This window comes from Pipistrellus kuhlii, unplaced genomic scaffold (assembly GCF_014108245.1).
Source record: "Pipistrellus kuhlii isolate mPipKuh1 unplaced genomic scaffold, mPipKuh1.p scaffold_m20_p_13, whole genome shotgun sequence".
NCBI classification, from domain to species: domain Eukaryota; kingdom Metazoa; phylum Chordata; class Mammalia; order Chiroptera; family Vespertilionidae; genus Pipistrellus; species Pipistrellus kuhlii.
The window spans coordinates 9,607,487-9,634,830 of NW_023425438.1; the positions used below are offsets into that span (position 1 = coordinate 9,607,487).

The 27,344-nt window shown below is 36.3% G+C and overlaps 2 protein-coding genes across 21 annotated transcripts in view; both read right to left on the minus strand.

The window, feature by feature from the left end:
• Positions 1-3,098, minus strand: part of TTC27 (tetratricopeptide repeat domain 27) — an 83,738-nt gene extending 80,640 nt beyond the window's left edge. The window contains exons 1-2 of one of the 3 annotated variants that reach the window (XM_036434811.2): positions 2,812-3,094; positions 1,462-1,639 (exon numbers count right to left, since the gene is read on the minus strand). In XM_036434811.2, coding sequence (XP_036290704.1) covers positions 1,462-1,639; positions 2,812-2,911 — 278 coding nt within the window. In that variant the 5' untranslated portion in view covers positions 2,912-3,094. Of the gene's footprint in view, positions 1-1,461; positions 1,640-2,811 lie in introns of all 3 variants that reach the window. The other 2 variants (XM_036434810.2, XM_036434812.2) reach the window with 2 other exon arrangements.
• Positions 3,099-6,688: 3,590 nt separating this feature from the next.
• BIRC6 (baculoviral IAP repeat containing 6) overlaps positions 6,689-27,344 on the minus strand; it is a 150,116-nt gene continuing 129,460 nt past the window's right edge. For 16 of the 18 annotated variants that reach the window (XM_036434801.2, XM_036434805.2, XM_036434800.2 and 13 more), the window contains 8 exons: positions 18,906-19,051; positions 17,733-17,843; positions 16,015-16,232; positions 14,370-14,531; positions 11,744-11,821; positions 9,047-9,235; positions 8,388-8,522; positions 6,689-7,374 (listed from right to left, as the gene is read on the minus strand). In XM_036434801.2, the coding sequence (XP_036290694.1) occupies positions 7,195-7,374; positions 8,388-8,522; positions 9,047-9,235; positions 11,744-11,821; positions 14,370-14,531; positions 16,015-16,232; positions 17,733-17,843; positions 18,906-19,051 (1,219 nt within the window). In that variant the 3' untranslated portion in view covers positions 6,689-7,194. Of the gene's footprint in view, positions 7,375-8,387; positions 8,523-9,046; positions 9,236-11,743; positions 11,822-14,369; positions 14,532-16,014; positions 16,233-17,732; positions 17,844-18,905; positions 19,052-21,705; positions 21,879-27,344 lie in introns of those variants that run through there. The other 2 variants (XM_036434806.2, XR_004987346.2) reach the window with 2 other exon arrangements.

Consider the following 27,344-nt stretch of genomic DNA (forward strand, 5'->3'; position numbering starts at 1 on the left):
TATCCAAGAATATTACCAAAAAAAATTTCTGGCCCAGCTAGCATGGCTCAGTGGTTGAGCATCAATGATTCGATTCCCAATCAAGGCACAAGCCCAAGTTGTGAGCTTGATCCCCAGTGGGGGACATGCAGGAGCCAGCAATCAATGATTCTCTCTCATTATTGTTTCTAACTCTCTCTCCCTTTCTGGTTCTCTCTAAAATCAATAAAAGTATATTTTTTAAAATAAAAAAATATGATGTAAAATATTACTTAAAGATGAATAATTTAAAGATGAAATCAATAAAAATATGTATTTTTTTTTTTTAAAGAGCAGCACTAGAGAAAACAGTTGACCAAAGAGCTTGCTTCATTAGAAGTTTGGAAACTTGGGGAAAACAGGTGGTAGCAAGATCTTAAAGCCTTACTATAACCATCACAACCAAAATTCTAAATCCCTAAGGCCAAATGCATATACAGTTTAATTTCAAATTCTTCAAAATGAGGCAACTGAAATTTTTCTTTTCAGCTCTGCATGACAAGCTGGAATTCTGCTCCCCAGTGATTAGCATGCGTGTGTATGTTTTACCGCAAAGCCAGTTTCTATGAAACTGGCACATACTTCAGACAGCAAAATAAGAATCAGGACAGCCATTTCAGGAATGTAAATGGTAAATGTAAAGGGTAAACTACCAGTAAACCATAAAAATGAAAAGGAGTGATAGTAATCTTTAAAATGAAATAAAATGCCTAGAGAAACATTCTTTTGTGAACTCCCTTATGGATACAAATTATGTCTTATTTCTCTTCACAACCTCAACATTTAGTACAGAGGTCTGTTGAAGAAAAAAACAAAGCCATTGCCTAGAAATAATGGTAAAACAAAATTGTATGCATTTTAAAGAAAATTAAAACTTGATGCGGATGTCAACATAATAAAGAAAGAAGTATATTAACAAATTTACAACGGTAAAAATTAGGTTTCACTGCTGTGTAACTATTATACTTAATCCGATAAACTTATATCAACTTTAGTGGAAGAAAGTAAAACAAGGGTTCCATAATAAATGCATTGTTTTCTCATCTCTAGAAAGCTAAGTCTAAAACATGTTATTAAGTATCACTCAGTAACCTAGAAATAACAAAATGAACAGAATATATTTTCAAGTTAAAAGGAAATATGGTCTGAAGTCTTGTTTATAGGTAAAAACTATCAGACCTAAGCATTTGGAAGCTCAGTGAATTAGCAGTTACCATCCAACTACATGCCAATTGCATATACAAAACCCTTATATCCTACACCACTTTACTTTTTCATTCTAATGGTCCCCTGGACAGAAGCTAAGATCTTACATTGATTATTTGGTACACTATGAGCCCTAAATAAATATAAAGCTGGGTTATTCAATATCTGCTAAAATCAAAGCTCTATTAAATGTATTATGATGCACATTCTCTATGAAAAGTTCAAATAAAATTCTACCTTTGGGTTTTGTCCAAATCTGGTGAGAAATCCAGGAATGTTAATATCTGCTTCTCTAGGTAGCTGTCAATTTTTTCTTCAGTTATCTCCGTTGAATTAAAAATATTTTGAGTCAATGAATTCAAGAATATGGCCTCATAATTTCCTTCTATCAGCAATTGTAGGAATGATCCACTCTCTGTAATATAAAAAATTAGATCAATAATTCAAAAGAACAATTTTTTCATACTGTAAAAGGAAATACTCTTTAAATCCACCATTTTAGTATGCAAAAGAGTATCTATTTAGAATGCTTGCTGTACATTAATCAAAAAGCACTGAACCAATTCCCATCACTCTACAAACATTACTTCTCCTAGAATTAGCAGTTCATCTATAGTATATGATAAGTAGCAAAGTAGGCTTTAGATCCAGGAATAATATTCCTCGTTAATAAGTATTCTCATCCTTCTGAGGGGAATTCAAAGAAATTCCTACTAACAATGTAAAAGTTTCCATAGTCAGAGTTCTAAGACATTTCACAGCCTGGCTGCCCCTACACCCCTCTCCCCTACACTCTCTGAAAAAAAGCTGGTTCACTCATGACTCCTCTAGAATCTCATGCACATCCCCTCCTCCATCCTCTTACACTTGTGATTTCTCCTGCCGAGCTCTTCTCCACCTGTCAGTCTTATCCTTTAATCAAAAATCAGCTCAAGTCTTACTTCTTTCCCAAGAAACTGTTCCAGACAAGACTTCAGAAACTACCTACCCTGATGCACCTATTTTGTGTGTCCACACACGCACACCGCTTCTAAACTGTCATCAATGTGGTTTCTCTTCTGGGTCCAGCCTAAATGCCACAATCAGATGTGCCTCTATCCCACTAGTCTGTGTGCCTTTTAATTCTTCAACTCTCGGTTAAATCTGCATTGCTCAGAAGAAATCACAGCTTTTCTGCTCATGAAGCTGTGCAACCTTGAATGCATTCCTTAACCAACCCGGAGTGAAATATGCCTTCATCGGCAAACTTAACGTAGCATCTACCTTTCGTGTCTATTATAAAAATCAAACAACTAACCAAGAGAAAACAAACAAACAAAAAGATCAAAAAGACTAAACCCATGTCAGAAAAGCAGCTGATGTTGCCATGGTTATCATTTCTGAACCTGGGCGATGAGAAGTTTGGGGGAAGACCAGCTCTGAGAATGAGGGACACGCCCACACGTCAAGTAAGCAACAAACCCAGAGCCTTAAAGCAATCAACAAGATTTCGGCAGGAAAACAAAACAAGGCAAGGAGGGATAAGAACCCAGCCACTGCCACCCCTTCCTCCTCGCGGCCCGTCCCTGGCAAGGGCGCCTCGCTCACCGGAGCCGGCGACTCCCTGCTGCTTCCACTGCTGCCGCTCAGCCTCGGTGGAGAAGCCCCTCAACACGGCGAGCTCCGGGGCCCACATCGCCCCGGACATCGCCCCAGCCCGAACCGGTTACCAAACACGGCCACACAGAGTCACAAACGAAAGGGGGAAAGGGAAGGTCCACAGACGCCGAGGTCTAGCGGCGACAACTCTGGTGGAACCCCATGTGCTGATAACGGCCCGCGGAGGCGGCCATGACAGCCGCGCGGGGCACCCTGGGAAAAACGGACCCCGCACCAGCTTCCGCCTAGAAAGCCAACCCGAAGTCCCGGATACTGAGCATGCCCAGTAGGGTTGCCCCGCCCCGAGCGGGGAATGGACGGGATTGGAGGGCGCGGCCGACCTCAGCCCCGCCCCGAGAGGGGAATGGACGGGATTGGAGGGCGCGGCCGACCTCAGCCCCGCCCCGAGCGGGGAATGGACGGGATTGGAGGGCGCGGCCGACCTCAGCCCCGCCCCGAGGGGTCAGCCGCGGGATGCAGGATCGTGGGAGGCGTGGCGTCCTCAGGGGCCTCTCCCTGGGGACTGTGGTGTTCTGGTCCGATTGCCCTTCATTGGGAGGGCTACCGCTTTAATTCCCAAACCTTCTTGTGTCTGAAGGCTCCTCGCTACCTGATGAAAGACGTAGTTCTCTCTGCAAAATGCACGTGGGCCTGGACTACCAACATCCATGGAAGTGAGAGCCCCTTGGAGGTTAAGCACCCCGGCCGCAGAGAAAAAGTATTCTCTTCATGAATTAAAAGTGTTATTTGTTTTGACGTTGCCGCCACATAAATTATGCCCTCATGGGGACGCCTGGCCAGCCGCTGATGCAGGGGAGTTTGGGGAGGATGAACTGAACGCTGCAGAAACCTGCCATCCTGCGTGCCTGCTGCTGCTCAGCACAGGGCCTTTCATCGTCACAGCAGAGCTCCTGGAGGGACTGTGCCCCTCCTCCCACCCCCGCCTCGGTGGACTTGGGGCCTGCACTGGGATGCCACCGGGAGAAACCTGCAGGGTAAGCCTCACCACACAGGATTCATGGAAGAATTTAGGGCAATGCATCTCCGGAATGATCCCACTCCGAGGAAAGAACAATTCTTTTTTAAAAATTAATCCCCTCCACCTTCTCCCCCACCCCTGCTATCATGGCGCAGTGATTGAGCTTTGACCTAGAGGTTGCAGGCTCCAACTCTAGTGCTGGGAGTGCAGGAGGCAGCTGATCAAGGATTCTCAGCATTGATGTCTCTCCCCCTCTCCCTTCCTTTCTGAAATATATATAATCTCCATCCAATAGTATCTAATGTGGTGCCATCAACTCGAACTCTCCTTTTGCTCTCTTGTGTCTGGAACTTCTTTCTCCCTGTCTAATTTTTTTATTCTCACCCCTCAAGACTCTGGATATGTTTCTTCAGGAAGTGTTCCCTGACCATGTCACCTTAGTGCCCATCATTTACCTGAGGTAGTTTTCCCTCCTCTGTGCTCCCAACAGTACCCTGCAACCAACACCATCAGAGAACTTACCGTACTGCACTGACATTGTACTTTCATGTGTCATTCAACTCTCCCCTGCAGGAACCCGTACGACTGTGTATATGGAGTGGACCTTGTAGTACTGGTCTTGTTACTTTCCTTTTTTGTAAAATAGTATTCTGAGGACTAACGGTGTAGAGTGGAGAAAATGATGGAAGCTTATTTTAATGACCAAGACTCATAATTGGGGGAAAACACATAACACAGCAGCTTTTATTCTCCACCCTGATGGGACCCTGGCAGACCAAACAATAACAAAGGTTAAAGGATTAATGACTGTTGTTTTGCCTTTTACTACTGATAATTTTATACTTAGATTTTAGCTATCATGCCTGTCGTAAATGACTTTATAAATGGATTCTCTTGTCATTCTTGGAGTAGCTCACCACCCACCAGACCTAACACTGTTTCAGAACCTTTGCTTTCCTGGTCACATACCGTTTGTCCTTCCTTTATTATAAGGAGCTCTGTACCTTGTAGTTCCCCTTTTTTCAGAGAGCAACTCACTGTTCAGAGTATGTCTTCTGGTTAGCTCCAGACTCAGGATTCCTATGTGCCACTTTATCCTACCTAATAAAAGAGAAACATGCAAATTGACCATACCTTCACTTTGCCCACAAGTCATGCCCACCAGCCAGTCAGGAGCAAGTATGCAAATTGACCCAACAATTGCATCAGCAGCCAACGGAGCTGGAGCCAGCCAGAGGCTAAAGTTGCCCCAGCAATGGAGAAAGCCAAGTTTCCTACCCGTCCTGGCCTCTGCTCAAGGCTACTAAGTTTCAATTATACAAGATAAATAAATCCCAAAAAATGGCAGCATTCCATGAAGCTGGAAAACAGGAGGCTTAGGTTTCCCCCAGCAATGGAGGAAGCCAAACTTCCTGCCTACCCTGGCTCAAGGCTAGTTTTAATTATAGAAGATAAATCCCAGATACCAGGACCTCTGCTTGGGTCACTGGTGGGGGGACATGACCGACCTGCAAACCACCACAGCCCCCTGGCCTGGGGCACCCATGCACCAAGGGAACACTCACCCTGATCCGGGACACCCTTCAGGGCAAACCAGGCGGGCCCACCCATGGACCAGGTCTCTATCCTATCTAATAAAACAGTAATATGAAAATTGACTGTCATTCCAACACAAGATGGCTACCCCCATGTGGACACAAGATGGCCACCACAAAATGGCCAGCAAGGGAGGGTGGTTAGGAGGGACCAGGCCAGCAAGGGAGGGCAGTTGGGGGCAATCAAGCCTGCAGGGAGGACAGTTTGGGGTGACCAGGCTGGCAGAGGAGGTAAGTTGGGGGCAACTGGGCCTTCAGGAGAGAGCAGTTGGGGGCAGGGGAAGGAGTACCAGGCCTGCAGGGGAGGGTAGTTGGGAGGACCAGGCCTGCAATGGAGGGCGGTTGGGAGTGATCAGTCCTTCAGGGAGTGAAGTTAGGGGCGACCAGGCCTTCAGGGGAGGGCAGTTAGGGGTGACCAGGCCTGCAGGGGAGGGCAGTTAGTGGCAATCAGGCTGGCATGGGAGTGGTTAGTGGGTGATAAGGCTAACAGGCAGAAGCAGTTAGGGGCAATCAGGAAGGCAGGCAGGTGAGCAGTTGGGAGCCAGCAGTACTAGATTATGAGAGGGATGTCCCAGATTGGAGAGGGTGCAGGCTGGGTTGAGGGATACACACACCCCTGCATGAATTTCGTGTACCAGGCCTCTAGTTTTATATAAATACTGTCAAAATTTATCACTTTAGCTTTTCCTTTGTGATAATTGGTCTTATAAAAATATTATTTTCTTTCCAATGTTTAGGTCTCAAAAGTGTCCAATTCTTTGTGTCCAAGTATTTCACACACAGCAAACTGTTTTAGAAATAAGACATACTAACACACCTAAGTCTTTATTTATTTGGCTCTAGAAAGTGTTTGCATTAAAATGAGCCTATGTGGCAAGTACAAAATGTACTGTAACAGCACCAGAGAGGTACCACCTCTCTGCTCTACAGAGCCTGTGTTTAATGCATACAGGTAACTTCAGTAATAAAACCAGAGTCCAGGAAGAAAAGGAGCCCTTTAGGAAAAAAATCAGTTTAAGGGTGACTTTTCAAATTAACCATTCCTTTCATATACTTAAGTTCAAATAACAAATACATTCACAAGCCCAAATATTGGCATAGAATAAAATCATGTTCATTTATTTTTCTGCAATTAGAAGGCATAAAATTAAATATGTTGAATAAATTCATCCATACAAGTGCAAGTGTCCAACTATAACACATTTTAATGGCAGATTTATAATTTAAAAAATGTACCAGTAAATCAAAAAAGGAGTATGTCAATTAACTTTTATTGAAGTGTACGTAGGTCTTCAGAAATCAAATATGAGCATGAAGATATGGCCAAACATAAAATCTATCAAATTCAGTGAAAAGTTGCTGACTTCAAATAGTAGTTGTAAGAATGACCAATATATATTCTTTGTTAACAATCTCTCACTCTACAGTAAAAAAAAAAATAAAATAAACATTCAGTAAACATTCTTTCCTAAGGTAGTTTCCCTTATATATCAGTGATTTATCCATTTCTTTGTATACACAAATTTGTTCAACATACCAATCAGTGGTTCTCACAATTGAAAAATAAAAGCACAAAAAAGTTTACACTCTTGTACAGGTAAATAAAAGATCACCTTGAATTAAACTGGATCTCCTTAAGGGCATAGTATAGTTTCAGTTTCATTACCTATTACATAATTAGTTTCTTACATACAAATATTGACATATTTGGCTTGTGCTTCAAAGCCTTTGTGTCTATGAAGTCCATGTCAATGCAGCTCATAATTTGAAGTCACTGGGGAGTTCTTTACTGCTGCTGGGTTTGACCTGATCGTGCATGAGCGTCCCCTCAGCACCTGCTGTGGCACTGCACATTTCCGAGGCGTCTTCAACATCAGGGTCCAAGCCGTCCGGACAGGGAAGTTTTAGCAGCTCTTCCCGTAGCTGAGCAGTGTGACGCTACACAGGGAAATGAGTGATGTCAGAAGTGCAACCCAAGGAATTCTAACACAGTATCATTTGAGGGAAGAGTTAGGTTTAAAACGAAATCCAAAGCACAGGCCAACAAGTACTTATTGCGCATTTTTCTTATGCTACTGTCACAGAGCGAGAACAAAATTGGCAAAACATCTCAGAGTGATTGATGTTGAAGAGCCCTGAGTAGCATGGTAGAATGCAAGTTACATGGCAAAAGGTTAGCGAGAGGGTAGGGTTTTACAATGGAAGCCAGAAGTATTTATTGCTCTAGTTTGATAAAAAGAGAAACAGTTCTATAATAATGGGCAAAATAAAACTAGCTTGGGGAATGCAAATGTTAAAGAGGAAAATAGTTTTCTTTCTAGAAGTTTTTAAAATAGAAATCTTAAAGTTAGAACAGAAGGATCCACTAGAGATGGAGAAAAATTGAAGATAGGAAGAGGGAAGATAATTGGCGAAGAATGAAAGAAACGGGGGGAATAAGAACAAATAGTATGAGGCTGGAGAAAAAAATCTCCAAAACCACCCTATTTTACATGTCCACTTGAATGTCCAGGTTGAAAACAATTGCTCACCTCCCCCAAAACAGGTCTGTATAACAGATGCCTCCACCAAATAGCTGTTGGAGGTTCTACCGCTACCATCTCCCTCATTACTCCAAGTAATAAAATTCTAGAAGGTAAATAAATGGCCTAAGGAGAAGCTAAAGGAATAAAAGATTCATTGACAGAATACATTTTGTTGTCATCACCTTCAAACGCCTGGATAAAAAACAGATCCTGTACCTACTTTATTATTTTAGGAACTGTTGATTCATTGTGGAAACTAACATAACTGTTTAATAGACTTCTGGGTAGCAATTTAGGCCTCTAAAATTTTACATTTCTTTGATTCCCTCCCATCCTTTAACCATCAGGTAGCCATGGTTCTGTCAATGAATATACAACTCCTCTTTAAAAGCCATCCACAGGGCTCCTGCTCGGAAGCTTACTCACCTTGAGAGCTGCTGCATGGTGAGACATAGTTCTGCCTACCCGCTTATCACTGCTGTACTGCTGGATGTCGGCAATCCACTCCTCACACTGGGCCATGATCTCAACTCTTTTCAAGTAAAAATGTTTGTGTATAACCTTAAAAATGAAACAAGCAAGGGAAAAAGATGTGTTCCGGTCAGAAATGAAAAGACAAAGTATGTAGCATTGCAAAGGAATGAAATTTAAAAGACAATGCAATTTTTCCTCTCCATAAAACTCAATTTAGTGAACTCTACATTAGGTTTATGACATCACATGATATAGGAAAAATCTCCCAGTTCTATAGCAGAAAATAATGCCTAATCCCAAACAGATTCAAGTATAATAGTTAAATCCTATCCAGAGAGAATAAGGTATATATAATACAATGCAATATATTCAGAAAGTGAATGTAAATGAACAAATGACCAGGAGAAAAGAATTAGAAAACTGTCAAAATGTAGTCAGATGTCTTTTAGGAAGTAGGTGGTTTTAAAATTCATTAATACTGATTTTTTATTAATAACTATAATAAAGTTTAGTATATTGTAAATACTCCAAATATAAAGGCAAGTACACTCCTAATAAGCTATATTCCATATGTCTTTAATAAAGTATTCCATTAATTTTATTGAACATACCTCTTTAAAGCATGGTGAGGGGTTTCTGATTTGTTCTAGCATTGCCCACTTGACTGTTGCCTGTCGAATGTTTCCATCATATTCTCGAGAACTCTGTGTGCCACTGGGAGTCCCTCTAGACCGTTCATATCCTGGTTCATTAAAATAAGGCTCAGCTACTAATATAAGAGACTGAACAGACACCAACACCTGAACAAGAAAGAAATTAAAAATACTTATAATGGGAAATTTTAACTAACAGTAAACTAATATCCACTTTATCAACCAGGATTTTCTTTTACATATTATTATCAGCATAAAATTAATCTTAATAATTATAAAACTGAACTACTTTTATTATTAAAGCAAAATTAAAATGGGAAAAATCTTGAGCATAAAGCATGCAAGAGGCAACCCATTGATGTGTCTCTATCACATTGATGTTGCGCTCTCTTGTCTCTCCCCCTCCCTTCCACTCTCTCTAAATATCAATATAAGAAAATATCCTTGAGTGAGGATTAACAAAAAATGAAGAAATAGTATTTATCATAGCTACATGTGGACAAAGAGTTTTCTTAGTTGGATGTTAATAAAGATGTCATAAAATTTGTTCAATAGGAATAAACCTCTCACACGAAATTATATACATTACTAGAGGCCTGGTGCATGAATTGGTGGGGTTCCTCAGCCTGGCTAGCAATGGGGGCCAATTGGGGCAGGCCAGCTGGGGGGGGGGCGGTGCGCTGTGGAAGGTTAGCCAGCCAGGAGGGACCACTGGAGGTTGGCCGTCCACGGGAGATTGGCTGTGGGAGTGCACTGACCACGACAGGGAAGCTCCTGCATTGAGCATCTGCCCCCTGGTGGTCAGTGCTTGTGATAGCTATTGGTTGGTCATCTGGTCATAATGGTTGCTTAGACTTTATATATATATATATATATATATATATATAAAAAACCAGTTACATTATCAATATCAAAATTTGGTACTACTGATAAAATGTAATTATTGGTGGCAATTCTAATAAATAATGTGACTTTCAATTTTAAATTATGCAAATAATCATGACAATTACTAGGTTATAGCTAGATATAAAACCTAAGGCATAAGACTAAAATATGTGATATTTTAATTAAATAAATGTTATTCTTTTAAGAATCTCATCCCTAAGAAACTAAGTAATTCTAATAATGACTATCACTGTTCAAAGTATTTTGGGGGATTTTCCAATATGCTTTTATTGATTTTTAGAGAGAGAAATAGAAACATCAATTAGCTGCCTCCTGCATGCCCCCTACTGGGGTATGTGCCTGATCAGGACTCAAACCCCTAACTCTTGGTGCATGGGTTGATGCTCAACCATTAAGCAACACCAGCCAGGCTTGGGAATCGTTTTAATTATATAGAGCCTTCAAATACTTTTCTGGAAGATTCCTAGGCTGGCAAAAGTACCATTATCCTTTCTGTACATGATAAATGAAAGTGTAAAACATCCTTGGGTCTCAAACTCTAACTAAAAAAAAGTCAAGTTTTCCTGAGACTCTGTAGCCTGCTTCTTTCTTTCTTTTTTAGGGTATTTTTTGTTTGTTTGTTTGTTTGTTTTCCTGAAATCAATAAAAATGTATGTTTTAAATGGTTCCAATTCACATGTAAGTCTAATTTACTTAATGAAAAATATGATATCTCCGAGTTTCCTTTCATAGTAAAACTCATAAGTTTAGTTTATGTTGTCAAGAGTAATGGGCATATAGAAAAAATATTTGAAAGTGTTGGAGTTTTTTTAAATAGAACCAACATAATTATTTTTAAAATGAAGTAGTAGTTTCTTAGAGAAATATTCTATTAAGTTCCTTAATTACTTTGTATGAATTACATAACCTTTTTTTCTTAGTTTCCATAATGGCAAAAAATAATAATAATAATGATAGTTTTCTTTATTTCATCTGTGACAGGTCTTTATAGAGAGTCAAAAATAAGTGACAGCTAAAATAAATTTTATATCTTCTTTAAACTATTTCAAAATAAGAATGTAGGAAAAGAATCCTCTCAGGGTAGGTCAATTTTAGTAGGTTTACCTGAGGATAATTTATGATGGTCTTTTTAAAAATAAACAGTAAACTTTATATGTGAATTTAAACTATGATGTAGCAACAATTTGTTTGTTTCTTTAATAAACAAGTAACAAAGTTAATTCATGTTAATTTGCTTATTTTTTCATTTCTTTGCTAGGATCCAGAACTATTAAGATACCAGCAAGAAACATTAGATGTGATGTTAAATAACACTTTATTTTCTGTGCTCAAATGTTGTGTGAAAACTAACATAAAATGAAACAGTACTTCTGAGCCTCAAATGAATCCCATTACTAACTACATTACAGAAGAATTATATCCTAGAAATATGTAATATCAGGAATTTATTGTAGTGACAGGGAGATGGGATAATCTGTCTTACCTGTTACATCATAGTGTACATTAAAGGTAACTTAGGGAATTTTTAAAAGGCAATTTTGACAAACTGTAATTTCTGTCTGTCTGATTTTGATTCTAAACTCCAAATGAGATGCACCAACTGCTCACCTATTAGCTATTTAATAGTGATTTCCTATAAATCTATCTCTTTGTTTGGTTCATTGTTTATTCTCAGCCACTAAAATAATTTTTTCAAATATAAGTAGCTCTACATTTTCTAAGTGAAACTGTCAAGAGAAATTTGTTTACTTGCAAAAAGCTTGAGGTCTGAGGATTCCACTTCTCTTCTGGTCTTCCATGCCATGTATTTAATATGCTTAAACAAACCTGAGGAATAAAGAGAAAAGCATAAACAGAACTGAAAAAAGTGCTTTTTAAAAGCAAACTGTTACAACTAAGAGTAAAAGTGAAATGCTAATATGTCAAAGTATCTCAGTTTTATGTCCCCAATCTAAACCCTAAGAGTTAGTCTGTTAAAACAAATTAACATCTTCAGATGTGATAGCAATAATGAAAAATGCGTCCATAACTACTATACAATTAACATTTATAAATAAAAAAATAACTTTTCCAAATAAAAATCAGTGAGGAAAAGTGATACTATTTTTCATTTTTAAAAATCTTTTTCAAATTTTATAAATTTTGAAATTTGGGCATAACTGAATAGATTCTGATTTCATATTTGCCTCTGCATTCAGTTTATTGCAATATGTTGTTTTAGATGAAGTATATGGGTAAAATCTGGCCCCACATGACCATCAATTTGGAAAGGGTAGGACCTCAGAGATACCATGAAAAGGTCTTGAGGATCAAACTTTAAGACATATTATATACTTGTTCACTCACATAGCAAGAATGAACTCAAATTATTTGCCTATAACAGTTCAACATAAAGCAATACATGGATTTTGCAGTATTGCTTTCAGAGCATTAAAAGAAGGACTGCTTTTGGGGAAAACAAAACCAAGGACACTTTATCTATTCTTATAAATTAATTGAAAAGCAGAGTAGTCCACTTCTTAATAAATTCAATTAACAGGTAATTTCATGAATAATTTTAAAAGACTTTGTGTTGTTATTTAAAGTACTAAAAGCCTGATGCACAAAAAATTGTGCAAGAGTAGGCCTTCCTTCCCACTGCCGGCACCAGCACCAGCTTTCCTCTGGCACCCGGGACCCAGGCTGCTTCCCTGCTCCAGCCGTAGGCACCCAGGGCTGGCTTCCTCTGGGCCCGGCTTTGTTAGGAGGGATGTCCGGAATGAAGTCTGGAAGATGTTCAGTCTAATTAGCATATTACCCTTTTGCTATTATAGATTGTCAGATATACCATCCCATTTGATATCAAAAGCACCCCTGTGACTACCAATGGCAGGTATTCTTATCTCTATAGATCTTGAACCCAAGTAAATGTTTAGTGACCCGAGAATAAATGTTACCAGTATGTAATAGAACAAAAACTATATAATTCAGGATACTGAACCCTACCCTCTTCTATATAACAGTAAGTCCTGAGAAAGTAATTTCTTAAATAAATTTCAACATTTTACACTAAAACTCTTTTCATGTTCCCCTCCCTCCCTCCCTCCCTCCCTCCCTTCCTCAAAGTCAGCCTTACTATTTCCTCTTCTTTGCTTAGTTATAAAGGACCTGCTTTGCCGAAACCGGTTTGGCTCAGTGGATAGAGCATCAGTCTGTGGACTGGAAGGTCCCAGGTTCGATTGCGGTCAAGGGCATGTACCTTGGTTGAGGGCACATGCCGAGTAGGGGGTGTGCAAGAGGCAGCTGATTGATGGTTCTCACTCATCGATGTTTCTAACTCTCTGTCCCTCTCTCTTCCTCTCTGTAAAAAATCAATAAAATGTATTTTTTTTTTAAAAATCAGTTTTTAAATAAATAAATAAATGGACCTGCTTTGCTTTCCCAAAGAAAATAGGTCTATCTGTAGTCAAATCTCCTGAAATAAATCCAAAAAATAAATTCCAGTTTTATGACATGAGCTTATGATGAAGACAATATGATACTTGCAAGCCCAGTCTGAGGCAGGCTGTGCCTTTGAAAATAGAAAGGCAAAACCAAGGGAAAACTTGAGTCATCTTTCATATACCAATCAACCTCTAGCTTTTGCTATTCTCACAGTATCAAACTAGAGTCTGCATGTGAAGTCTATAAATTTTTTCTGACCTTCTAATGATTTTCAAACATTAAATACTCTCCGCATGGAATTTACTGTTGAAATTTCATCCAACTGTCCAAAATTACTTTGAAAAGTGATGGTTGTTCTTTTGAGTAAAATTTTAGAAGGTTTATGAAATAATTTTTATTAAACTCATTTGTCAACTTTTGGGTGGTGGTGATAGGAATGCATCTTACCATTTATAAGAAAATATAAATCATTTTAACATAAAGTTCACAGTTATTTCTACCACAGGGGAAAAAAAAACTGGATAGTTATGATAGCAAGAGAAAGTTATTATTTGAAAAAAAAGGAACATAGATGTTTGCCATTCATCTAGCTTCAGGCACTTTTGAAAAGATAACTGGAACTGGAGAGAGAAAAAGTAAAAAAAAGCGAGAGGCAAAGACAGAGATCTGGCTACGATCTCCAGATGGGAGGAAGCTCTCAATTGGCCCAGGAACATGTTAAGAAAGTTAGTACCTCAGTAACTTAAGATGGTACTTGCTTCTTAATATTGTGTGTCTGCCCTTTTCGGTTCCTTCTCTCTCATTCCTTAAGCTAATCTTTGCACACAGGGAGAGAAGCCTGAAGAAAGCTATGTACTATGAAAATATAACCAAAACGAAATTTTTGTTCAAATTACAAAGAAACTTTGGTCACAACACTTTGGCACTAGAAACAAGACTGTAAGTATATTACCTTGCCATCATTATAAAGGTTTGGATTGAATCGCACGCTATGGCCACCAGTTGTTTCTAGATTCACAAGAGGGGGTGAACTGGGATAATCTTGAGGAAAATATACATCAAACTCAAAGCAGCCATTTGCGTAAGGAGTGTCCGCTGGACCAGTTATTAGAACCTAGTATGCATATACAAACACACAAAAGTCGGTTACTATTTAACACTGATATGTAGGAAAACATAATCCAGCAGAAAATAATAACCTTCTGACACTGTACATATACATCTCCACTCAAATGTGTAAAAATAAATACAAGGACATGGTTTTAAATTAAGAACAAATTATTTGGTTTTGATAAAAATGGACTGTTAAAAGATAAGTCTTTATTGGCAGCAGGAAAGCTTACCTTAATCAAATACCTTTTAAATTAAGTTATTTTTTTTCTGAGACCTTTCCTTCATAATAGTTTCTACAGCATTTTCAATAAGTTGAGACTCTAGGTACATCCCATTATTATATCTCAAAGTTATGAAGCTAATTTTTTGTTTTAATCTTTAGATAAGTTAATTTTTAAAAAATAACTTACTTTAATATTTTCCTCTGGGAGGAGACAAGTAGATAACAGAAATAAAGGTTCTCATGTGACAACTTATGACAAAAAGGTTTTGAGAGAACAGTAGGTATTTCCCTTAGGATTTCTGGTAGTCCAAAAAATAGCAAAGAACCCAACAGTGAGTATCAGAATTATTTAACAAATTTTGTTTGAGCCACTCAACAGTTCTTTATTGTGCAATGCCTGAGCAGCAAAGCCTCTGTTTCTGAAAAGCTGCCTGTAGAGGTAAGTGGCACTAGTCTCCATCTGTGATAACTCTGATCTTTGCTTTGGGACTCCAATTTGGGATCCTTTATATTAGGTATAGCTTACTGCTTAACAAAGTCACAAGTTTGATCTATTCAGTGATAACATAATTCCCTAGGTAATCATCCAATAATCAGTTCTATTGTTTTTAACAAGAAACAAGTAAGAGTGTGGCCACATAGGCAAGGTCTATGAAATTTCTATTAAAAATATATCGAATGGAACAAAACAAAAGATCAAGCAAACAAAAGAACTTCTGCAAATCAATGGGTCAATCGTTTCAGCAGAGTTATGTAAGGAAGACAGAATATTTAACCTATGAATTAAATCATAAATGTAAAGAAAACACCACCCCAGGTACTAACTTTTAAATCGCCAGAGCTAAAGCATAAAGGTGCAAGTTATTTATTATTGTACAACCATTACTAATTTCATAGTTCTTATTGATCTGTAAAAACATAAATTTCCTAAAAAATAAAAGAAAAAATAATTTTGAAGTCTGATAGTAGTATGAATATGAGAGAAGTATATTGGATGACAAGGTAGAAATACTATAACTTTTTTTCCTACTGGTCAGCATTAAATCCTTTGATACTATGCTCAACAAAGGTATTTTAGTATTTTCTTCTAAATCTTTATTTTAAACAGCAGCCTCATCCACATACTCTGAACTAACATTAGGAAAGAACTCCTTTCACTGACTCCAAAATGGTCAACAGAATTTTAAATCCACGGTATTTCTAGTGCTTTGTATGAATATTTTAATAGTCAGGGAAATATGGAAAAAGTTGCTTTATCTACCTTCATAATGTCAAGTCGCTCCTCATCACAGCGCACAAACACACTAGATGATGACGAAAGAGGCAGTGAGGTGGAAAGCGTCACAGCTTCCTGAGCAAGGCGGCGAGCTCTGGCAGCACTGTTTGCATCGTTTGCATTTTTCACCTGAGACATGTAGTGGTAATTTACTTTAAAACCCAACTTCCCATCTTCATCTTCAGAAACCATCTCAAATGTATCTAAAAAAACAGAAAATAGAAACACTGAAATAAAAAAAGAACCAGCATGGAGGATAGTTGTTTTAATGACAAAAATCACAAATAAACCACTAGCCCTTCTTTCCACTCAAAATGCAGAGGACAGCAATGTGGAAGAACAGTAAACTATAAACATTAATGTAACACCTACTACTTTCATGGATGAATCTACAATGGAAGAAAAAACAAATGATTCTTAATCTGCAGTGTGGACATATTAGTAGATTATATCAAGTAGCTAACTGACAATGCAAAGTACTAATTCATTCTTAAATGAGTGGCATAAAATATTTTTGATAAAATAATTCAGAATAAGAAATGTCAAAAAGTATTCTGATTGTATTTCTTTTTTTAAAAAAAATTAAAAATGGAAAAAGTCTTTATCTATTTCTCCTGATCTCAAAAATCAAAAATTCCGGGCTGAAGTTTACTCTTGTATTACTTCTGAAATTTAAATTAATAGAATAAAAAAAGATTATTAATATTATTATTATTATTTTCTAAGTACTTTGACAAAGTGATAAGCTTTGATCTTGTGTTTATATAATTCTAAATATATTTTTAAAAGTTAATATTATATTATAATCAGTATTATATCAATCTTACCAAGAACTCAGTACAAGTTTCTAGGTAAGGTGTTTGCGTTAAATGATAAATTGGAAAATATGTTTGCCTTCTAAGAGCTTATATTCGTGCCTTTGTCCAGGCCAAGATATACAGAAATAGAGGTAAAGAAAGAATATAACTTTCTGCTTATTTGTTAGATATCTGGCTTTTGTTTTTTCTAGGTTTCTATTGAATCATGATTTCCAAATATAACTATACCTCTGAATTCCAAGAGATAAAAAAGATACAATTTGCCAAAACCAGTTTGGCTCAGTGGATAGAGCATCGGCCTGCAGACTGAAAGGTCCCAGGTTCAATTCCGATCAAGGACATATACCTTGGTTGCGGGCACATCCCTGGTAAGGGGTGTGCAGGAGGCAGCTGGTCAATGTTTCTCTCTCATCAATGTTTCTAGCTCTCTGTAATAAAAAATAAAAAATTAATAAAATATATATATATTTTTAAAAAGACACAATTGTGTGTGTGTGTAAAGAGGAAATATTAATAATTCATTGTACAAGCAAGTATTAAAATCTTTAATTTACCAGAACACATTTCAATAGCACCATTAAAAAATATGAAATGAGCCGAAACCGGTTTGGCTCAGTGGATAGAATGTCGGCCTGCAGACTGAAAGGTCCCAGGTTCGATTCTGGCCAAAGGCATGTACCTTGGCTGCAGGCACATCCCCAGTAGAGGGTGTGCAAGAGGCAGCTGATCGATGATTCTCTCTCATCAATGTTTCTAACTCTCTATCCCTCTCTCTTCCTCTCTGTAAAAAATCAATAAAATATATTTTAAAAAATAAAATAAAATAAAAATAAATTAAAAATATCAAATGAAATCTAAAGAAATGAATATTAAATTTCAACTTACCAAACTGTAATCTCTTCATAACAGCCACATATTTTTCTTCAAGTGATTTCAATACTGATAAAGGTTTAGGTTTCATTGCCACCTTCTTTGAATATTCACCTAGTTTCTTTTCTGTTAATTTTAGAAGATTAAAACAAAAAATTATTAACTTCCAGAGTTCAAATTTTTAATTCTAAAAAATTACCAAATTCTTGACAATCGTCTTCCTACTGAATGATTTTAAAAATTAAAAAAAATTCTTTCGATTTCATAACATAATTAATAGGGCTAAAAACCTCACCAATTTTAAAGTGTAAATTTGTGAAATGGTAATTAGGTTTCATCCATTTAGTCAAAACAGCAGAAGTGATATAGATAATTCAGAGTCATTTATATCTTCTGTTGTTATTACATGAAAATGCCAATGCTAACTGAGTTCTGACAGTATTAATATACTATTTTCTATCTCATACAATGGTATTTTTCCATTTCATGACTTTTAATGAGAAAAAATGTATGATGCATGCTCAGGCTATAAAATTTAGTTACCGTGTTCCCCGAAAATAAGACATCCTCCCAAAATAAGACCTACTTACAGGTTTCCTTCTGAGTGAAATATAAGGCATCCCCCCGAAAATAATGCCCCCCCCTAGTCTCTGTCTCAGAATGCTATTACTAAACATGAGAGATTTGGTCCACTGATTCTGAAAGAAATGGAGTCACAAGAAATTCACCAGGAAATTCAGGAATTGGATTGTTATGATGATGTTCCAGAAGATGATGACATGATTGTCATTGAATAAATGAGTAAACTCTTGATACTGTAGGATTCACAGTTTGTCTGGTTTGTATTGACAACTACCGTACTACCGTACTGTATACAGGTAATAAATTTCCTTTATTTTCATTTAACAATAAATGTGTACCGTATTCTTCTTCATGGAAAAATAAGACGTCCCCTGAAAATAATACCTAGCGCATCTTTGGGAGCAAAAATTAATATAAGACACTGTCTTATTTTCGGGGAAACAGGATAGCAATCATACATAGTAGATAAATATTTAGAGATTACTCATAATTAACTTAAAAATGACATATAAAAATCATTGTAGGTAAATGAACACCATTAGCATAGAGGAAAGATAGAATGTTTTCACTAAGTAATGGAGCAGCATGAAAGAAGCAGAGCTGTACCCTGGTTTGCTTGTCGTAAACTGGTCGTGGCTGCATACACAATCTCCGCAGTCCTTTGGATATCTGGTACCAAAAGAGTAAGTCCTTCTGGTTCTTGATCAGATGCATCTGGTTTTACTCCTGTTTTAGCATTTTCCCTTTTAGATCTAAAGAAATTTTTTAATTTGGAAAAAAAATGAAGGAACATTAAGATTTTAGGATTGAAAAATAAATATCTCCATAAGTCAACAAAAGTAGTTAAAAATCAAAATGATAGTGTACATTTCATCTGATATACACATGATATACATCAGAGGTAGTTTAAATTAGATTTATTATTGCTTCTGATGCGATAATGCTTAGCTAGCATAATAAAGTGTTGACTAGATTTTCCCTCCAAATGTAAAAACAAACAAGAGATAAACATTGTAGAAATGTTATACTGTAAAAAGACCCAGATACCTGATGTATCTTTGAATCCACAACTTTAAAATCATACTTTTAATAACTGTAAATTCTAGAAATAGAAAAATCACATCTATATATAAAAGTCATAGGTATCTTTCCTGTCTTCTAAGATTTAGGAACCAAAGAACCACATATACTTTTAAATTTCACTCTTTCTATATTTCACTCAGAATATATACATAGCCGAGGTAAAGGGGTAGTCCATAGTAAAGTACAGATTCACTATTAATGTATCTTAACATGGTGTGCTTCTAAATACTGAAACTTAATATAAACACCAAGTTCTAGGGCATAATCATCTAAAATATAGTCCTCTTATTCCCTATTCAGGGTCTAAAGTGTAACCAACCTTCTATCAAATTGTGTATCATAAGATGTGTTACAGCAAGGTTTCAGTGTATGTAGAAGGCATCAAAATGTTTCTAAAATTTTTCTAGATGTATGCAGTAGTATTTACTACAAGATTCACTGGAAATAATACTAAATATCAATTGCCTTTTTCCTACTTCAATTATCAGCATGTTATTCTCACAATAAACATCATTACACTACTGCTTAGGTACTAAAAATATAGATATTTGCTAATTCATTATTAAATAATTTTAAACAAATGAAAATCACATGTTTAAAGTATTTCTGCTAAGATCTGATCTAAGCTATACATCAGTTATTTATCTAGTTGCATACCTACCAACAAAAGGACTTAACTATTACATTAGTATTGCACAAAGTGGGCATGGAGCCTAGGAACTATGAAAGACTAACAGAAAGTAGAAGAGCCCTTAACAGAATAATTGTTGTTAGCTATGTACAAATGGATTGTTCTTTATCACAAGGACAAAAACCTGCTCAGAAAAGAAGAGGAAAATTAAGCGCCCCTCAGTGAGTAGCAAGCGCAGAAGGATACATCAGGCATGTATTTTGAATGGGCTCCGAAGATGTTTTTTTAACTATAAAGTATATACTACCTCACCTGACAAGGTGATTTAAGTGAAGAGAGATACTATGTCACTAGGTTAATGCCTTTTCTCCCAGGCTCTCTTAACTTCCCTGACTCCTTAGAAGAAGTCAGAGAGAACTCATGGCCGACTTTCCTTTGTCACTCAGGAACCACTTGATAGATCTCACACTGTATACCATTTTAGTCATCAACTTCTGTATGTGTAGGTGTATATAAATATATGTTTGCATATGTATGTAAGGAAATACAGTGAATGTTTTAAAACTGAAATGTCATTTTTACTGCTAGAATCAAAGATAATGCATCTTTTATACCTATAAAGTAAAGACTATAGTATAATAGTGAATCTGATCATTTTCTTATTAAAGATATGATTCTGGTAGACAAGCTCAAAAAGTCTCAACTTCTGTATTTACCAATAGCTATTCACAATCAGTATCAAGCACAGACAGTCAAGAAAAGTGTGTAAGCTGTTTGACAGCATCTCCTTTGAATTTATAAGGACTCTCTCTCCCCAATTATAAAGAATCCTCTACCTTACAGCAGAGCTTAAAATATTCTTAACAGGGCCACTGAAGCATAACAGGAAAACAAAAGTAAACAGCTTGAGAACACAGAAGAGTATGGTAATAGCTTTAAAAGATGGTTTCCTAAAAATGTATCATCCATCAGTCGACCTCAAATAAAGATTCTCTAAAAGAAGCATATCTTGCTAAGCAGAGAATGAAGATACGGGAGTAAAGCTCATTTTTCCAGAATTAAGATATTTTCACCTTGAAGAAACAAGAATCTCTGGTCTGGAGAGTAAACTGTATCAATGCAATTTAGGGCAAGTTACCCTTGAAAATTACTAATTCTAAATTTCAAGCCCTATTCATGAATACCAATTTTCTAATTCCAGTTTGGGAAAGATTACTGATAAGAGAAATCCCTATTACTAAAATGGTGCAACTAATTAGAATGGGAAATTCTATTATAACTTTTTACAGCAAAATAAAAAATGAAAAAGTGCTAACATTTATAGAAGTTTAAAAATATTTTTACACTAACTGTGTACAAGAAATGATAATATACATTGCATATTTGAAGACAATGGTTCACTCATACAGCTGATAAATCTTAGACCTTACAACCAGATTCTAATGAGAAATTTTTTTATCAACAGTCTTTTTGGAAAATACATATGGGGGAAAAGGAGACACTCTCCCAAAAAAAAAAAAAAAAAAAAAAAAAAAAAGAGTAGTTCAAATATAGGAAGAACACAAACTACCTACCTAATACTACAACTAGTTTTGATCTGACATTGCACTACAGCCAGTAGTCTCTTTTCTATGAAAGTTGCAGGTTACTGTCAACCCATATGTAGGCCCAGCTCATGAAAAAAGGCCATACCTTAGCTCACATCCTGAAGTCTGTGTGAAAAGCTATTTGAATTCAAGGCACCTAGCTGGAAGTAGGTCTTTGAGACTGACAATGGATCCAACATGGTAAAAGCAATCAGCGACGGCCGCTACCATGGTATCCGCTGCTCTGTGCATACGTTGAATCTGGTTGTGATCACTGCCCTGAAGAAATACGAGGAATCAACTGAAGTTTCTACTTTTGCACAGAATTATCTGCAAACATTTTCCACTCAGCTATGAATTCCAACTAAACAGCTAACAAATTCAGCATATTCTGGCTCTGTGACATACTCTGAACTAGGATGTGAGCAAAATGGGCAAATCTTGTATAAACAAAAGGGGGAAAAACACCCATAACTCAACATTCAGTTATATTAAACTGCCTCTGCTAGTATCACCCAAACTGGGTTGGATATTTGTTAAGACTAAATACAAAATACCAGAATTATGTTCTTCTTAATCATCTCTAAACTGAAAACAGCATAATGTAGCTATTTTCTTAGAACATTAAAGAAGACCATTTCAACTCCTGCACTCTTAATTCTAGAGTCAAAACATTCATGCAGTTGAAATGACAATTTAAAGAAGAAGTAATCTGAAGACTACATCCAGAAATGTCCACATTCAGGACTATTAAGAATCAGCATCTTAGGGAAAGATTCTAAAACTACAGGAAAATGAACTTCTACATTTACCTATAAAAGATACTGTGTCACACTTCACAGTTCTAAAGCACTTCACCAGGAATTACAGTTTTAAAAAATTAATATTAAAGGTAAGCAAAAATATTTTTTAAAAATATTACTGTGGACAATTATTTGCTTCTCAAATCTCCAGAAGACATTAAAGTGACCACTGAAAGGCACCAGGAAATGGGGCAAAGATCACTGTAAGATGAAATATTTTCTGTGATTTATTTAAAGCTTTATTTTTTAATCTCTAGATTCCCTTTTGTTTTTGCTTAAATTTTTGCAAATGAACTGCCTTTCCAATATGGTTTAAATCAAAGTTGAAAATAAAAGCTTCCTCTTCTTGGGAGTATTAATAAGCAGTATGAGAGAAAATATTCAAAACAAAGGTATGAGTAGCCTTTAAAAATAAAACCTTAATTTCTAGATCAGATAAAAATATAGTAAGTTTTAGGTCGCATTAAACATCAGAAGACAACTGTCTCAAATAACATACATCGCCAAAGGGCAATCCTCCTGGGGAAGAACTTTAAATATCGGCGTCACTATCTCCATAACTCAGTAGAAAGTTGATGAACAACTGAACTTTATGGTCAAAACAAATGCTTCTTGGCTAGGAAATCATGCCCTTTTAATTTTGTAGGTTTTAAAAGACAGAGGAAAAAGAGAAGAAACTAGGAAATGTTTCTCCAAGGGAAACAAAGTAGTGGGAGGACTGGAAAGGAAATTCTTAACTGATTGAAGCCCTAAATAACTAGCTTAAGGGAGTTAAAGTAAGAGTTCGGTTAAAAAAAAAAAAATGCCTTTGAAGAAATAGAACAACTAATCTTATTGCTTAGTTAGATAAAAAAAAATTGGGTATTTATTTCTACAGGAGAATCTGTGATTTTAAATATGATAAACTTCTTTGCACCACGAAAACGCTTTAAGATAGCCAAAGGAAAAGACAATAAAGAACGCTTGCTTTAATGTGTTATTACAGAGAAGTTCAATGTCCAGAACACCTTACACTCAAATGCAGTCATCTGTGTCAGGTCCGCATAACCAATTAAGACTATTTGACAGAAAGTCCCTCTTTCAAATTCTTGGTGAACCTGTCAAATACTATGATTAGTTGCCTGTTGGAATCCATCAGGAAAAGTCTGCACATTAGATCAAATGCCTTTATTCCTACTCCAAGGAAGCTATGAAATATGACACTTATTCAAAAGTGAAACCAACTACTACTGCTATAGTCTGACTTCATCTTGAGCTAACACAGGCTGGAAGAACCAGAAGGAGATGGATTTCATCATGAAGGTACATAAAAGCTAAGGGGTCATATCTTGCAGTGTGATTATTTTGAGGACAACAGTTCAATTTTCACACTAGACCAACGATTTTCAACCAGTGTGCCATAAGAATTTTTAAAACAGGCAATACCTGACTATTTAGTGAGGAGCAATGACCTCTTTTCCTTGCCATTCCTCTTTTAATTGAATGTCAAATAAAAAATGACAATAGCCAGTACAACAGTATTTTGCCTTACATGTATAAAGTGTATTTTCAACAGCTCTAAGACTAATATACAAGCTATGAATGATGACAGGTGAATACCAGAAATATCAGGGGGGAATACTTTGTAGTATGAATGTCTAACCATTATGCTATACACCTGAAACTAATACAAAATAACAATGAATGTAAATTGTAATTGAAAAATAAAAAAGAAACAATATATAAACATGTCATATACCTTTTAAAGATTTCCCCCAAAATGCTGATAATTATGTTTCACAAAAGTTGGAAAGCGCTGAAATGTAAAATTCTCTATTTTGAACTACAATAATATACTTTTGCTGAGCCTTTTGTATTTCCAAAAGGAATGTTATCCCTGATTTATCTTAATCAAATTGCTTGGTAATAATCAGCTAACAGCAATATTAGTTTGTCTGCATTAACTATTAGACTTAATCACTCTATGCAATTATTAGTAATTGTGCATCTTGAAAGGATGCATTAAGAGAGGTGCTGGTGCTAGATAGTAAAACCATAGAATTATGAACAAAAGAATATTAAAACACTGTCATCTTAATGCAATATGTACAGCAAATATTTAACAACAGCCTGGAAACTGTCAACTTCTAATAAAACAGACAAAATCATAGTAAATCACTCACTCCTAGATGCCACATTGCCATGTCAACAGGGTAATTTACCAGATAAGCCAGGAAAGATGAACATAACAAACATGTGGTGGTTCCTTGAGTAATGCTCTGGCTTACATTATAGTTATGCAATTATCAGTCACCAAACAAATCCTCAACTCTAAGAGATAATCATTTTATTATTAAGGTATAATTATAATTCAGGAAAATTAGATATGCCCTAGAATGTACGGTTTCAAAAATAAAATTCAGAAGCTCTTTTCAGATGTATGTATATTAATATATTATATATATGCATGTTATACATATATTACTCTACATTTAACAAAAAAAAATTGTTTTGCTGTTAAATATAGTCACATATTATATGTCACATATATTACTCTGTATTTAACCGCAAAATTTCAGCAGTAATTACAGAACTATCAGGCATGAAGAAAGATTCTAACAATAACATAGGTGGTATAAGTTCTGAAAGTTCTTCCTCATAAATGCTGCGGCTTTTGCCCTGATAGGGAATTTCTACCAAGAAAATTTCCTTCAGTTTCCATCATGAAAACAGTTTAACTTATTGATCAAATTAATAAAGTATGATTACTATATAAGAACTTTTTATATTTAGATGAAGTCTAAAATAATATAGATGAAAAGTCTCCAGAATAACTTTATCTAAAACATACTTACTATTTTATAAAACTATTATACAAGTTTTCTCCATCTACAATTTTAGCTGGATAACAGCTTTAAGAAAATAAAAGAGCCCTGGCCGGTTTGGCTCAGTGGATAGAGAGTCGGCCTATGGACTGAAGGGTCCCAGGACTGATTCTGGTCAAGTGCATGTACTTTGGTTGCAGTCACATCACCTGTAGGGAGTGTGCGGGAGGCAGCAGATCGATGTTTCTCTTTCATCGATGTTTCTCTTTCATCGATGTTTCTAACTCTCTATCCCTCTCCTTTACTCTCTGTAAAAAAATCAATAAAATATATATATTTTTTTTTTAAAAAGAAAACTTCTGCCTGGGATTATAGACTTCAGATCCTGATGTGTGAACAAAGGAAACCATGCTCCCAGACCCATTTACGCCAGGATAAATTTGCAGTTTCCAACATTAACACATAGGCAGAATAATGCAGTTAACAAGTGATTTACATAATTGCTTTTTTAAGTCAAGCGTCTGGAACGCAGAATTTATTTCTACCTAGGAAATAACTTTCTCTTTAAGTCCATAATACAAGAGCATGAATGCTAATGACCACACATCCACAATCCCAGAAATGGCAGGGGAGGAGAAAGCATTCAGCTCTACTAATGAGATGGAAAGGATAAAAATCTCTTCCAGGTCCCAACTCCCACCACAACCACTCAGCTACTGCAAGACAGCCTTTTTATAAGGCCTTTCAGTGCTCATCACATTTAAGAGTAAACAACTAATACATTTAACAGTAAGTAACTATAATACTACACTTCATCTTCTAGCCTCTCCTTTCCTCTATAGCCTCATCTCTTACCCCTACCTCCCACCCAGGCAACACCCAGGCACACCAAGCATTTTAAGCTTCCCAAAATATGTGCTGCTTTCTTTTACTGCTAACGTAATTCCTACAGCCTGGTATGCCAGCCCCTTCCCCTCTTCATTTAGCCAGTCCCTACTTAATCTTTAAGTCTCCAAATCTGGATTGATTCTTCTACTTCTAAAATACTACAAACTGCCATTAAAACTGTTTAGTTATTATTGCCACAATTTGTCAGTCCCTCAGAAAAAGGATGTAATTTTCCTGTTGTGCTCCCATGAGCATTCAATAAGTATCTATTAAATGAACAAATCAGTCATGCTCTTATTACCAGGCCAGATCTCACCTATCTAAATACAATTAAAATTTTTCTAATGCACAAACCAGTTAAAAGCAAGGAGGTTGGCCTGCCTTTTCAGCTTCTTAGCAATCCCTTCTCTTTCCTCTCACAAAAGTTTCTAGAGCATTCATTCTTTGAATCCTGAGAACCAAATTAGCTGGGTTTAAACAATGGCCTCAAGAGAGGATAATCTCAATTAGGTTATTCCCACCAGGAAATGTTAGCTTCCTCTTTGTACTTTGGTAAAACATTTTAATTTCTCTCATCCACAAAAGATAAAAATTGTAAATATAACATGCACAGAAGAAATAATTTCAATAAAAATCATCTGCAGACTAAATAGCAAATCTGTTTCCTTTAAGATGACCAAAGAGTTAAATATATTAAAACTTCATATGAAGCAAAAATAAATAAACATTTGCATGCCTTAAGTGTATGTTTGATTTTTTTAAAAAGAAACAAATGAGAAGTTAACAAGAGAAAGAACATAAGGCAATAAGGTATATAAACAAAACTAGTAAACTAGAACTTCTGTCTAACTTTTAAAAAATCCTTATAGTAAATAGATGTACTTTATTCACCCTTACATTTCTTATTAAGAGTGCAAAGACAAAAATAGTGTAAAACTGTTATAAGCTAGGGTACACCTACACACACTTCAAACCCCAATAAAGCATATCCTCTAAGTCATTGTTTGCCAAACTTTTGACATATGTGTACCCCTTCTATAATTTTCATAACGCTGAGTACCCCTCATACTCATGAGAATGTAGAATCAGGTGCAGCTAAGCACGGTGCAGTGCATATCCCCACCAAACTCTTCCCGTACCCTTGGGGGTATACGTACCACACTTTGGGAAACACTGCTCTAAGTGATATATTCGATATAAACAGGACATACTTGCCCTGACTACTCTCTTCTCATAGAGTATCCTTTTGT